The 12,529-nt window shown below is 46.2% G+C and overlaps 1 protein-coding gene across 1 annotated transcript in view; it reads left to right on the top strand.

The window, feature by feature from the left end:
* Nucleotides 1-12,529, top strand: part of adamtsl3 (ADAMTS-like 3) — a 133,128-nt gene that overhangs the window by 111,549 nt on the left and 9,050 nt on the right. Inside the window, exons 23-28 of the mRNA XM_084475755.1 lie at nt 432-559; nt 1,045-1,182; nt 5,646-5,828; nt 8,604-8,708; nt 9,046-9,321; nt 12,223-12,406. Of these exons, the coding sequence (XP_084331881.1) occupies nt 432-559; nt 1,045-1,182; nt 5,646-5,828; nt 8,604-8,708; nt 9,046-9,321; nt 12,223-12,406 (1,014 nt within the window). The remainder of the gene's footprint in view (nt 1-431; nt 560-1,044; nt 1,183-5,645; nt 5,829-8,603; nt 8,709-9,045; nt 9,322-12,222; nt 12,407-12,529) is intronic.

Below are 12,529 nucleotides of genomic sequence, written 5' to 3'. Positions count from 1 at the left end.
TGAAAGTGTCCATTAACTCCCTCCCCTCGTCTTCTAAACGAAATAGCAGTGCTATATCCATTTATATTCAGTAGTATTAATGGCAAAAACCGTCCTTTCAATTTTGTCAGTGTATTTGTTCGTAGGCAAAACAAAATGTCTGGAATATGAGCTTGCTGTGCTGGCTGTACCTGTTGTCAAATACTCTTGCATCCTTTCCATATTGAACCCTAGCAATATTTTTACCCTTCCTATCTACAACTCTTCCGATATTTTACAGTTCTGCTACTTAATCATCCAATATTCTACCCTTTCGATATATTAACCTTCCGATATTGTTCCCTTCAGATGTTTTAACCATCTGATATTCTATCCTTCTGGTACTGTAACCTTTCGATATTTGAATCATTTCAATATTCTAACCTTCCGATATTTTCTCCTTTTGCCTGCAGGGTGTCCTGGGATAGCAGCGGGGGTCTCCAGCTGTCTCAGCCCAGTGTGGCTGACCTGGGCCTGTACACCTGCACCGCCTCCAACACTGGGGGCTCCGACTCAGAGTCTTCTCGGCTCAGAGTAGCCGGTGAGTACAGACGAGCCATCCTCGTTCCTTCTTCTATTCACTATTTAGTCATTCAGCAGACATGTTATTCGAAAGTGACTTGAAGGGATATTTTTGATTAACATCATTATGGAGAAGGTAGGACACATCTTCCTCAAGGGACACTGCACGTAGGACTGCAGACATATTGGGGTATCAAACTCGTATTGTTCAGCTTGGAATTGAAACACCACTACGCTATCCCGACCCCAACACTTCTCCCTCTGAAATGGAGTGAAGCATGATGCTTGTGTTACAGGTAGCCCGGCTTTCAGGGGCCCAAAACCTATTGTCTATATTCGACGTAGCGTCAAATCCAACTTTATTCATACACCAACTTTGAGGTTGGTGTATAAATAAAGTTTGACTATCAAACTTTATTTATACTATCCTGACTGTCATTAAGGATGGTGCAGTTGAATCCCTTGGCATCAAATCTTTTGTGTTCTCTGTTTGAAACTCAACAGAGCCGCCAGCCATCGCAGTGTCCTGGAGGAACATCACAGACGTGGGGACGGTGGTGGGACAGAGCCTGAGGGCCGCAGTGGGGGGCCGTGTCACTGTGCGTCCAGGGGCCAACCTCACCATCGACTGCCCTGTCACTGGTGGGCACCACTGTTGGTCAATACTTTGGGTTGGGCGGGGTTCTGTTCTGTGTAGATAAGAGAAGTGCCCTAAGAGGTTAACTTAAGAGGGTGTTTAGGTTAAAAAGCTAATTGGGAACATATTGATACTCTTGATCCTTGCTGTCTTTGGTCATTACTTGGGTTTTGGCGGTTTGTGTGCGTCGATTGGGAGAAGCAGCCTAAGAGGTTGTTTTCTTTGATTCAAGGTAAAAAAAACCTGTCTGAAGGTTTAAAAATACTCTCTGGAAAATGTTTCTACTCATAACGCTCTACCTTAAAATGTGTTTGGATCATCTGTGAAATGATGAAACAGTTTAATGCCAACATGCACCTTTCCCGCAACCGTGACAGAAACGAAAACGTAATTGATCTCACTTTAAGTAGCATTTTCAAAAAACGGTGGGAGCTCGAGTTGAAGTGAACGCCTGCGGAGATCAAGAACAACATTATTTCCCCCACCCCCCTCTTCTCAGTTCCAACACCAAGTGGAGGGAGGAAAATGCAATTTTGAGCAGTTATAAAGCATATTTCTCCCCAGGCAAATGCATTTGGTCATGGGAGAGAACAAAGCCAGGACATGTTTGATGTTTGATGTTTGGAGGATTTCTGAGTCAGGAATCAACGGTGCAGGCTGGCGTCCGCCCTTCATCTCAGCGGGGATCGGCCCGGCTTACGCACGGCTCTCGGGTTTTTGTGACACGTCTCCTCAGAACAACTCAGGACCACAGCTGGCCTCCCCACTACACAAGCCAGCCTCCGCTGAAATAACTCCGGTGGAACCGTTGCTGTCAAATTCGCTGCCTTGCCCCAAGAGTACCTCAACGCAGAGTCTTAAGAGAGTATTAAAGGTCATTTCTTCATTTCCCTATTATTCCTGTGCTGGCTCTTGCTCCTCAGAGCAACAGAACAGAAGTGTTGTGTAATGTAAGATGTGTTGTGGTGGGGTACCGCCCAGTAACTGGTCCTCTTGGAGAAGCTGGAGGGTCTGTGGTCCCAGGCCAGCCTGTCAGACCCCTTGTTATTGGCTTTAGTCATCAACTGTGGCCACCTGCTGGGTTCAACACCACCCGGCCTGTCATTCAACACCACAACATTTACATTGGAGTTGTCCCACAAGCCCTCTCTTTTCTCACTTTCTCATTCTGTTGCTCTCTTTTTCTCTCTCTCTCTCTCTCTCTCTCTCTCTCTCTCTCTCTCTCTCTCTCTCTCTCTCTCTCTCTCTCTCTCTCTCTCTCTCTCTCTGTCTCTCTCTCTCTTTGTATGTCTTTCATTGTATCTTGTCTCTTGTTCTGTTCTGTTTCTCTCCTTCTCTCTCTGTCTCCGACTCTGTCTCACGCTTGTTATGTTGCTCTCTCTCTCTCCTTCCCTCACTCTCTATTTTGTTCTGTATCTCTTTCTCTCTGTCACTGTCTCTCTCTCTCTCTCTCTCTCTCTCTCTCTCTCTCTCTCTCTCTCTCTCTCTCTCTCTCTCTCGCTCTCTCATATCTCTTTTCTTGTATCTTGTATATTGTATACGATATTGTTTGTGTATGCGTCTGCACTTGTGTGTATCAGCATGTGTGTATTGCAGTCTAATTTAGATGAAAACACCAAATTACCCCCGTTATAGGAACAGCTTCTGGCAAACGGCACATTAAAGCTTGTATTTTTTCACGGGCTCCTGTCATCACCTAGTAATAGGAGGAGATGATGGAGGTTTTTTGTGTGTGTGTGTGTGTGTGTGTTTGTGTTAGTGTGTGTGTATGTGTGTGTGTGTGTGTGTGTGTGCCCGTGTGAGTGAGTGCGTGTCAACATGTCAACAGGCAGCAAAGCCCAGTCAAATGAAAGTCAAAGTAACAGTTTTTCATCTCATGCAAGAAGGAGAACGGGAGGAGAGGAGTGGAGAGAGGCAGATAGAGAGAGAGAGAGAGAGAGAGAGAGAGAGAGAGAGAGAGAGAGAGAGAGATAGAGAGAGAGTGGGTAATGGAGTTAAGGGAGGTGGAATAATAAATATAACACATTGCGATGGGTTTTATAGAACCTGTCTCGCGGTCTCTCAGCCGCTCTTTCCACAAGAACAAACCGCCACATGTGTCCGGCCTATCTTTGGGCCACGCGGATAAGGTTCTCTCATTGTGGTATATACTTGATATGGATGAGTGGGTGATATTTAGCTAGCCTTTGGACTGACCTTCACTTTAAGAAAAGGTTACGCCGTCAAACAAAGTATCAGACCTCGGACGGAATCACCTCATTTGATGCCTTTCACACCAAGAAGTTTGGTGTTAAAGCTTTTAAGACGGACATAATAAGGACTCTCGCCCCCTAGGGCTAGCTGTTATCAAGTCAGTATTCCATGCGGTATAGCGATGCTTACTGAGCATGAATACATTCTACACGACAGAGACGGCGCACATAAGACACCAATTAATTGGTTCACGATCAACTCTGCAAGAGATACTGATGATGTTTTGAATGAGTTGATAAATTGGCAGTTAATAAGACCTGCATGATAGGTCCGGACCCACCGGGCAATCGGACAACGTTGGGTGAGCGTCAGTGAGCGTCTGTGGCCTTAGTTTCCTCGGTGTGCCCGCACCACTGGCATTAGTCGGCCATTGTCTGCAGTTTTTCGGCCGATTCAGCATATTGAATCGGGGACGGAGGGCGAAACGGTGAATGAAATCACTCTTCATCTTAAGTGAATCAATTCCTCGAGAAGTTAAAATGGAAGTGAGCAAAGCAGGAAACGACTTTGTTAACAAAGCTTGCACAAAAAGTCTCAGTTGGAGACACGTTCTCGATTAGCAGTAGCTATGTTACGAAATGCGGTGTGAATTGGTGGGCAAACGCTGCTTTGTTTCATGTTTGTATATAGCGGCAGTCCGAGGTCTTCTGGTGTATTTCTCTTTGAATTACGAATACAGACTAACGCCACCTGCTGGTAGGGAGAGTTACTTCCTCTTAGGCGCAGAACGTACGTGCTTGTTGGCTGTTAGCTGTAGTCTTTGGATGTGTTTGGATGTGTTTGGATGCAACGTTTTGGGCTGCCTTCGTCATGGTTTGTCATCATCAAGCTCTTTGACGTAATTTTGGTGTGTCAGGGCCCGGGTAAGGATCATTGCCAAAATAGCACATATAATACCCAGCATCCCTATCCTGGGAAAATTACAAAATAAAACACACAAAATTAATTCAGTATAATGATTCTAAACAAGTGACTAGCTCCATTCAGTGAGAGTACTTTGGGAATGTACACACTAATATAATCACCATCGACTCTAACTCTATTCGGTTAGGGTTCTGCTCTCTGAACAACAACAAAGCAACAAGCCCAACAATTTCCACATTTAGTTTTTAATTAAAACAGTCGGCCCCTATTGAAATTAAGTCAGGAGGTAAAACAAGGTGCACACTTAATTAGCTTCAATCGCAAATCATTAATCGCATTAAATGTAGATGGCCACATTGGGGAGAAAAAAACAAACTAAGCTGTTAGCCAAGGAGAAGGAGTACCAGCAAGTGTTTGGATGCACTGTTTGTGTATGTGTGTGTGTGTGTGTGTGTGTGGGTGGGCAGGTGTGTGGGTGGGCAGGTGTGTGTAATACCTGTCTGTCTGGTGCCTAGGGAGAGTGCACGTGGCAGTGGACTCTACGTGCACCCGGCTGTGGCCGCTATGTGCACGTGGCCGCTATGTGCACGTGGCCACTACAGTGCACGTGTCCGTGGACACCACGTGCACGTGGCCCTGGACGCTCCGTGCACGTGGCCTTGGATTCCACGGGCACGTGGGACCATGTGACTGTGATTGAATATGACAGGTTAAATGTTGGAACCGCCTGGCTGTGTAAACTCTTTCGGAGCACCCTCGCTGGGCTTCTTGGACACGCCGCGATTACATGACCAGGCAAGACAATAAAGCCGGCCAGGCTGGCCGCCAGCCTCTTCGTCTCCTCTGTGTTTCCACGAGGGTCGGGGTTTTTATGTTATTTTGCTACATGCCTGTGGGTGCCAAGTTGTGTCGGTTGGCCTGGGATGTGGCCTGCTGGCATCCGCCACTCCTGACGCAGGGCTAGCAGATACGTAGCGCAAGTCAAGGTTTCCATGCCGCCAAGGCCATTTTAAGAGCTAAAATATCTGTTCCTGCGCTCTCGGAAATGTAGGGCCAAATTGAGTTATGTGTATCGATTTGTTGCCCGCATTTATTTCTCACCTTTGGCTGCAGGTGATTTTGTTTTTTTTGGTACTTGCTCATAATGCGTTTTTATTTCTGTGTCCTCTCCCCATTCTGAGAGCACTGATTTTATCTTAACCATCTCATTCCCTCGTCTCTCTCTCTGTATACCTCTCTCTCTGTTGTGCCATCTCTCTTTTCCCTGTCCCCTCTCTCTCTCTCTCTCTTAGCATCTCTTCCCTCGTTCAACCTCTCTCGCCCTGGTTGTGGTTCCTGTTTGTCCCGTTAGGTGTACCACAACCCGCCGTTTCCTGGCACTTCAAGGGCGGGCTGCTGAGTGCCGGTGCGGTCCCGCTGCCCTCCGGAGCTCTGTGGCTGAGGAACGTCACGGCTCAGCTCCAAGGCACCTACTACTGCACCGCCAGCAACCCCATAGGGAGGTCCACCGCATCCACCACGCTCAGCCTGCAGGGTGAGTTCAGGAGACCCCACAACGACAACAACAACAACAATAACAAACACAGACATTTATACACTCAAACATAATTTGAGAGATGCCCACAAGTTAGGGATTCCGGGTAGAGGTCTATGGGTAGGTTGTGGTGTGTGGAGTGTTTGACCCCCAGCCGAAAGTTTCTGGGTTTGATTCCCACATAGCCCCTCGGAACCTACCTGTGAACCTCTCTCTGTTCCTTTCGGAATTCACTGTATGTCCATTTGGATAGAATACCATCTGCTAAATGTGTCTGTGTCTATGAATACTTAATAGGTTTCCATAACCTGCTCATGTGGTTTTCAAGGGATACCCCAACTGGAAACGGGAATGGAAATATGTGGGAGACAGAATAGCATCACTCACCATGTCTCGCTCTCTTCCTATCTGACCCTAATCCCTCGCTCAACGCCTGTCGCCACTCGAGGCAGGGATGCGCCCGGATGGATTTTGGAGGGCTGGCCATGACTTGGACACACAGATTATGAAAGAGGATCATACAGAGTTAGCATAGAAGCTCATGCCCTCATGAATATTATTTACGTTCCCTCTTGTATTTGTACATAACTCCTTACCTGAGAGAGGAAGAACTTCTCTCCAAGTCTCCAATAACTGTGTGAATAAGTGTTGCTGTATTCTGTTTTGAACAGTAAGCAAAGCATTACAAGTAAACTGCAGGGGGGAGGTTGTACATTTATACCCAGCTGAATGGAAAGCATGTAAAACAAAACAGTTTCCTGTTAATTAATGAGGCAATGAAAATCTATATTTTTTATTATAACAATTTAGATAGAATAAAAAAACAACTGCTCCCTCAGAGATACACTTCTTCAATATTTGTATTGCATAACTAATAGATAGCATTTGTTCTATATGCCTACCTAGAAGCTATTTCTATGCTATGTCTTTATACAGAGCTCATTAAAAGTTAGTACTCAACCTCATCTAGAGACCATCATGTTTCTATACTGTGTGCACAATAAGATAGTCATGTGGTTATGGGGTTTAAATCCACGCCCAAAGGTTCTAGGTTTGAACCCTGAAGTCAAACCATAGACAACAGTGTACCTGTCCACATCAAGAAATATCCCCTCGCTTTGGAAAAAGTGCCTCAAAGACGATGTGAATGGAACTAAATCAACCCCTGCTTTTAGCGTCAACTTTATGTGAGGCAAAATGCTCCCCTAATTACACTGAAGGGAAGGACAGAGAGGCACTGGAGATTGTCTTGCTGAAACTGTGAATGCCTCATCAGCTGGATAAGGACCAGGTGCTGATGCTCACAGCATTGCGTTCAGAAGACCTTGGCATCACTCCTCTGCCCGTTATATAACAATATCATTAAAAACCTGTCAATGCCGGTGACCAGCGCCTCTGGCCACAGTCTATCTCTGCGGTCCGTGTGCCGGGATGGCATCACTTATACACCCGGACAATTACGGCCCTCGGGGACAAGGACTTTGAAATGCGAAATCACCAGCTAAATGGAGTGTGACTGTTGGGGCTGGGGGGGTTGTGAAGGTTGCCATTCACACGCATCGTTGATCATCGCTACCAGTTTGGTAGTGGAGGGGGATTTTTACTTACAGCTCATAATTAAGCCGATCAAGCTTAGCCATTACAGCCATAAGCTCCTTCTCCCACGGTCCCTGATCAACACCGCAGCCCTGAGATCAGTCCTGAAAGTGCGGTTTGCATCGTTGGCTAAATAATCACACTAAGTATCTGCAGGCCAGTGGAGAAGCAGATTGCCTTCGCTGCCTCTTTTGGTTAACAGGCTCTTGAAAATAACAATTAATTAAGGATCAGGTTGTTATTTAATATCCAGCCGACCGACCAGTGTGGCTGAGGGAGTGCGGCGGTAACCTATGAGGGTAAACGTAAACGTAAATGGTAAAGGAGGTGCTAAATGAGGAGGAGAAAGCCAGGGCAAAATTAACATTGTAACATGTTTCGCTAAACAAGATGAGGGACATAACTCGATTGTCGGTTTTTTTAATCAGCCAAACAACCCTTTCATCCTCAAATAATGTAATATTAACTTGTCTGTATTGTAGTATATGCAGTTAAAGGTAGCTCACTTTTATGTAGCTCTAATGACACTTAAAAGTGAGGCTTATGGGGTCATTTTATATGTTTTTTTCCACACATGATCACAAGGTCCTATGGAGGGTTTTTTTTACACATTTTATCCCAGCAGAGCCTTCTCACAGCAGCTGGCTCCCTCCAGGAAGGAGGATGTGAGGAAGGTCCAGCTCTCGCCCGGAGTGACGGAATCACTTGGCCTCCGTCTGCTGGAAGGGATTTTTCCCCTGGCATGGACTAATTGCTCTCCAGTTGCATGTCTACGTGCGCTCGCTAATTTGAACGAGGCAAACAAATCGAATTGACATTTGGCGCACGCTACAACAAACAATCAAGACTTGTTTGGAAAATTCAAATTGTTCACAGAGCCAATCGTTGTCATGGTGTAGGCCTACCACCTGCTGTCGCCGTTAGAAGCCGGAACGCCCGTGCACACGCTGACTTTCCTCCACAATAACACACACTGTACTGTTCTCTCCACAGTGTGCACTCCCACCCCCTCCCCCCACCTTCTCTGCTGTCTTTTTGTCAGCTTCTATTAAATGCGTAATGCATTTCAACAAATACAGAGGAAATGCAGCTGTCAACCTCACACTCTGATGAAGAGCAGACCATAGGTCAACCTAGCGGTTGACCCTGGAGTGACCCTGTGTGTGTGTGTGTGTGCAGGTCGTCAGGTGTCTAACCCCCAGGAGCTTTACAGGAGGAGGGTCCTGATGGCCTCACACAGTGGCACCAGCGTGATCATCAGACCAGGAGACGTCCTCCGCATTGGTACACACGCACACACAGAAACACACACACACGCAAAATCACACACATTGTGTTTGTGTTTTTATTAATATTGGTTAACTTACAATATTACTTATGATCTAACAATAGATCATATAAATGTCATGTAACTTAGTACATGACATTTATATGATCTATTGTATTTTCCATCTCCACTTTGAGCCCCCTGGCATGCCATTAACCTTTAGAATATTAGTAAAATCGTTTACATAAAAATAAAGCTTAGTGTGTCACTGCCCCTCGCTGGCAGTGAAAACAGTAGGTTAACCAGCACCCACCAGCACTGACACAGCCCGTATCTACGGTTACATGTCCACAGGGTGCCCCGTGACGGCGGACCACAAGATGCCCATCCACTGGGACTACCAGAACCAGAGCCTGCTGGAGGCGGCCGAGGCGGCCCCGGCGCTGGGCTCCTACCCCGTCCCCCAGGCCTCGTCCCAGGGCCAGCCCCTGCACTACCGGAGGCTGATGAGCGGCCGCGTGCTGGAGGTCAACACCCTGCAGGGCCCGTTCTCCGGCCGCTACCGCTGCCGCACGCTCATCAACAGCACCCGACGCGTGCTCTCCGTCTGGATATATGTGCGCAGCGAGGGTAAGTGCCGTTTCACCGGGGGCTCAGGGCCGTGGCTCCACACGGCAACGTGCCGCTCGCTGATGGGGAACGCAGCACACAGACGTGGAGACATTGAGATGTCACGCTACGCAACATTTGGTTTTATTGGTTTAGCCCCCCCCCCCACTCGCTGCCATTGGTCCATCGAGCTGCCCGATCCGCCTTCAACTCTTGTAAAGGCCAATCCACCCAAACACAACTCAGGTGCCATCCGATTGGCCTGAGCAAATTGTTAGGATCTTGTAAACTTTATACAATTTTAAGAGAATGAAAGATAAAACTGACCCTAGTGTAATGCATGAATAATAATCTCAAATCGTTACTGCAGTAATCGGTCATCATCATTTCAGTAAAATGCACTATTCATATCCTCAGTTTCAACATAAAGTGAATGCAATTGCAGTAAAGAAGCAACAGAAGGCAGAGAGACACTGCAGGGATGCACTGATCACATGGGATCTATTTTGAAGTGAATCAGTGAGAGCAGCATGGTCTTCATTCAGGTGACTTCAGTCTGTGAGTGTGAAGTCTCACAGCTCAGTTACTTCTTATCACATCTCATTACATTTAAATGAGGTAATTCAGCAGACTTTCCCATCCAAAGCGATTTATAGGTCAGGAAAACAATCAAAGCATACGTTTCAACACCTGCAAAAATGTACTGTACGGTATGACCAAGTATCTTTAGGTCATTATGATCAATATTGAATTTGTGTTTGAGGTAATCAATTGGAGTTAGCTTACAAACTAAGTAAGATAAGTTTGAAATACAACACGCATGCAATAGGGAATCAGCACACAAATCAGTTGATGTTGTTCTTGGAAGAGATGGGTCCTCAGAGGTACAGGGCTCTTACTGTGCAGAATCAACTTCTCTTTTAATTGTATGTTCCACCGGGGACCTTACTTGACCCAACTCCTCTTGCACCTTATTGGTTGTGACACAGGACTTCTAACTATTGCTACAGTTTTGATTGGCCCGTGCACTAGACTGGTAGCCATCACCTTGTTCCAATTAGCAATATGTAGCTTCCCGAAAGTGTGTCTGTCGCACCTCATAAAGTTTGTTCCTACATACGAGAGGGTCTGAGGGCCCCAAACGACAGTCACCTCATGGCCAATATCAATGGTGATTAACAGAGGACGGCTGCGGCTCTCCAAATGTCTCTCTTTCAGAAGGAAGGGACTTGGCATTGCTAAAATATATGAAAAGGAAGAAGACGAAACAGCCACAGAGGCCTATGATCTATGTTGAAGCCAGCAGGAACGCTGTGGAGCTGGAGCTTGGCTGTGAACTTTAATGCTCTTTCTGTGTCTGGCGATGCCAAGACTGTCGGTCATAGCTCAGGGTCTCAGTCCAACGAGGAGTTAGGAAAACCTCTCTGGAAGCTCTGGTGGAGCCAACTGCAGCCCCGCCTGGCCTCTGAAGGACAGGGCTGGGAGAGGGAGGGAGGGGTGGATGGGGGGGGAGAGAGGGAAGGAGGGAGGAAGAGAGGGGGGAGGGAAGGAGGGAGAGAGAAAGAGGGAGAGAGGTTGAAGTGGAGAGGAGCAGTGCCAGGACGCAGGATATAGTCTGAATTTGATGTTGAAGCATAAGGGATACAGAGAGGGAGACATAGAGGTGTATAGGTAAAAGGGTAAAGGCTGTTGACTTTCTTATTGAAGTCCAACAAACTGGCAGCATATAAATGTTTGAGTTTTCAATGTCCTATAATATTCCATATTAGCATTGTATTGTTATATCATCTCATCGTACTTAGTTAAGATCAGCTGGGATTCCTTATATTTAATATATATATATATTTGAATAGCATATATTTTAATATACAGTATATGATACGATATTACAAATATGTGATACATGAAACATTTCACTATTATTGAGAACTCTCGTTCTGACAAGTGAGCTTGGCAAGAGAGGTTTTGGCGAATATTTGAGCTGTTAGGATAAACTGAAGACAGAGGGAGAAATCGTTCCTGAGACTGATAGGACTTTACTGCGGCCAGAGGTTGTTTTACGCATGCCACGATCACTTTGTCAGCTCCCTTGGCTTCCAGAGAACCAATGACACCTCTCTACATTAGAATATATAAATATCTCCCCACCCGATCATTTATCTTCATTTGTAGTATGAAGACAATGTAGACAATGTATTTCAATATCAGAATAGCGTCCATGTAGATAGCCCTAACCCTGTCTCTAGTCATGTGCTTGATCCAGCAGTCCTCCTATGTTGTATAAGAACTTCTGGGAGAAAACAATGTACTATAAATTGAAACGGGTGGAGATAGCTGTTTTGTTAGAGATATTCTACCGAAAAATAAACTCATTCGCACAAGTGAGTGAAGCTTTAATAGGGTGCTTTTAGGAAGTGTAGTTCTACAGTGGCCAGTCTGCACGGTGTTGATTCTAAAACTTTGGAAGAAAGAAAGTTTGTTTACTAGTGCTGCACTCACTGATAATAGCCAATTACGCGCTTACACAGCCCCGCTTCCAGCAACTTGATCAAAACAAATGTGAAGTGAAAGAAAGTGAAACGCCCTGGGCCTGTTCACCCAGGGTTGAGCTGGTTCGCTATCACACTCTCCATTATTCATTGAGCCGTTTTCGAGAGGAAAGTAAGAAGTTTAAATGTTAGAAGCTAAAAGGCTAAGGTGTTATTTTTCTGCATGGAGATCGTATACATTTCTTTGCAGCTGTATGGCATTACAATGTTACTACAAATGTGTGCTACGAGTCAAAAACAGTCCATCAAGCTACAAACTGTCCCATTTTTGACGGACTCTCCAAAGAATGTCATTCAATCATCGAGATCCATAATCCAGGCAAAGCGAGAATAACGTTTGCCTCTTTGTGTTTTTGCGGCGGGGTTTCCATAGAGTTTGTGTGGCATCTGGGGGACTGGACGGTGTGCAGCGCCTCCTGTGGTGACCGGGGGAGGCGCGTTCGGAGGGCGCGCTGCGTCAGCCCCGGTGGCCGGGAGGTCAGCCCAGCCATGTGTCATCACCTGCCCAGACCCGTGGCACCGCCCGTGGGCTGCAACATCCAGGACTGCCCCCCGAGGTTAGCCCGACAATGCTACCTGGTTGCCGCTGCCCTCATACAGTAACACATGTATCACACTTCTGAATTGCTCAACAAATTGCTCACAAACATGTACCTTACACATGCACAGACAGACAGACA

Source organism: Micromesistius poutassou (assembly GCF_964030765.1).
Source record: "Micromesistius poutassou genome assembly, chromosome: 12".
Lineage (NCBI taxonomy): Eukaryota > Metazoa > Chordata > Actinopteri > Gadiformes > Gadidae > Micromesistius > Micromesistius poutassou.
Note: the sequence above shows the minus strand (reverse complement) of the source record. Positions and strands in the feature narration are given on the sequence as shown.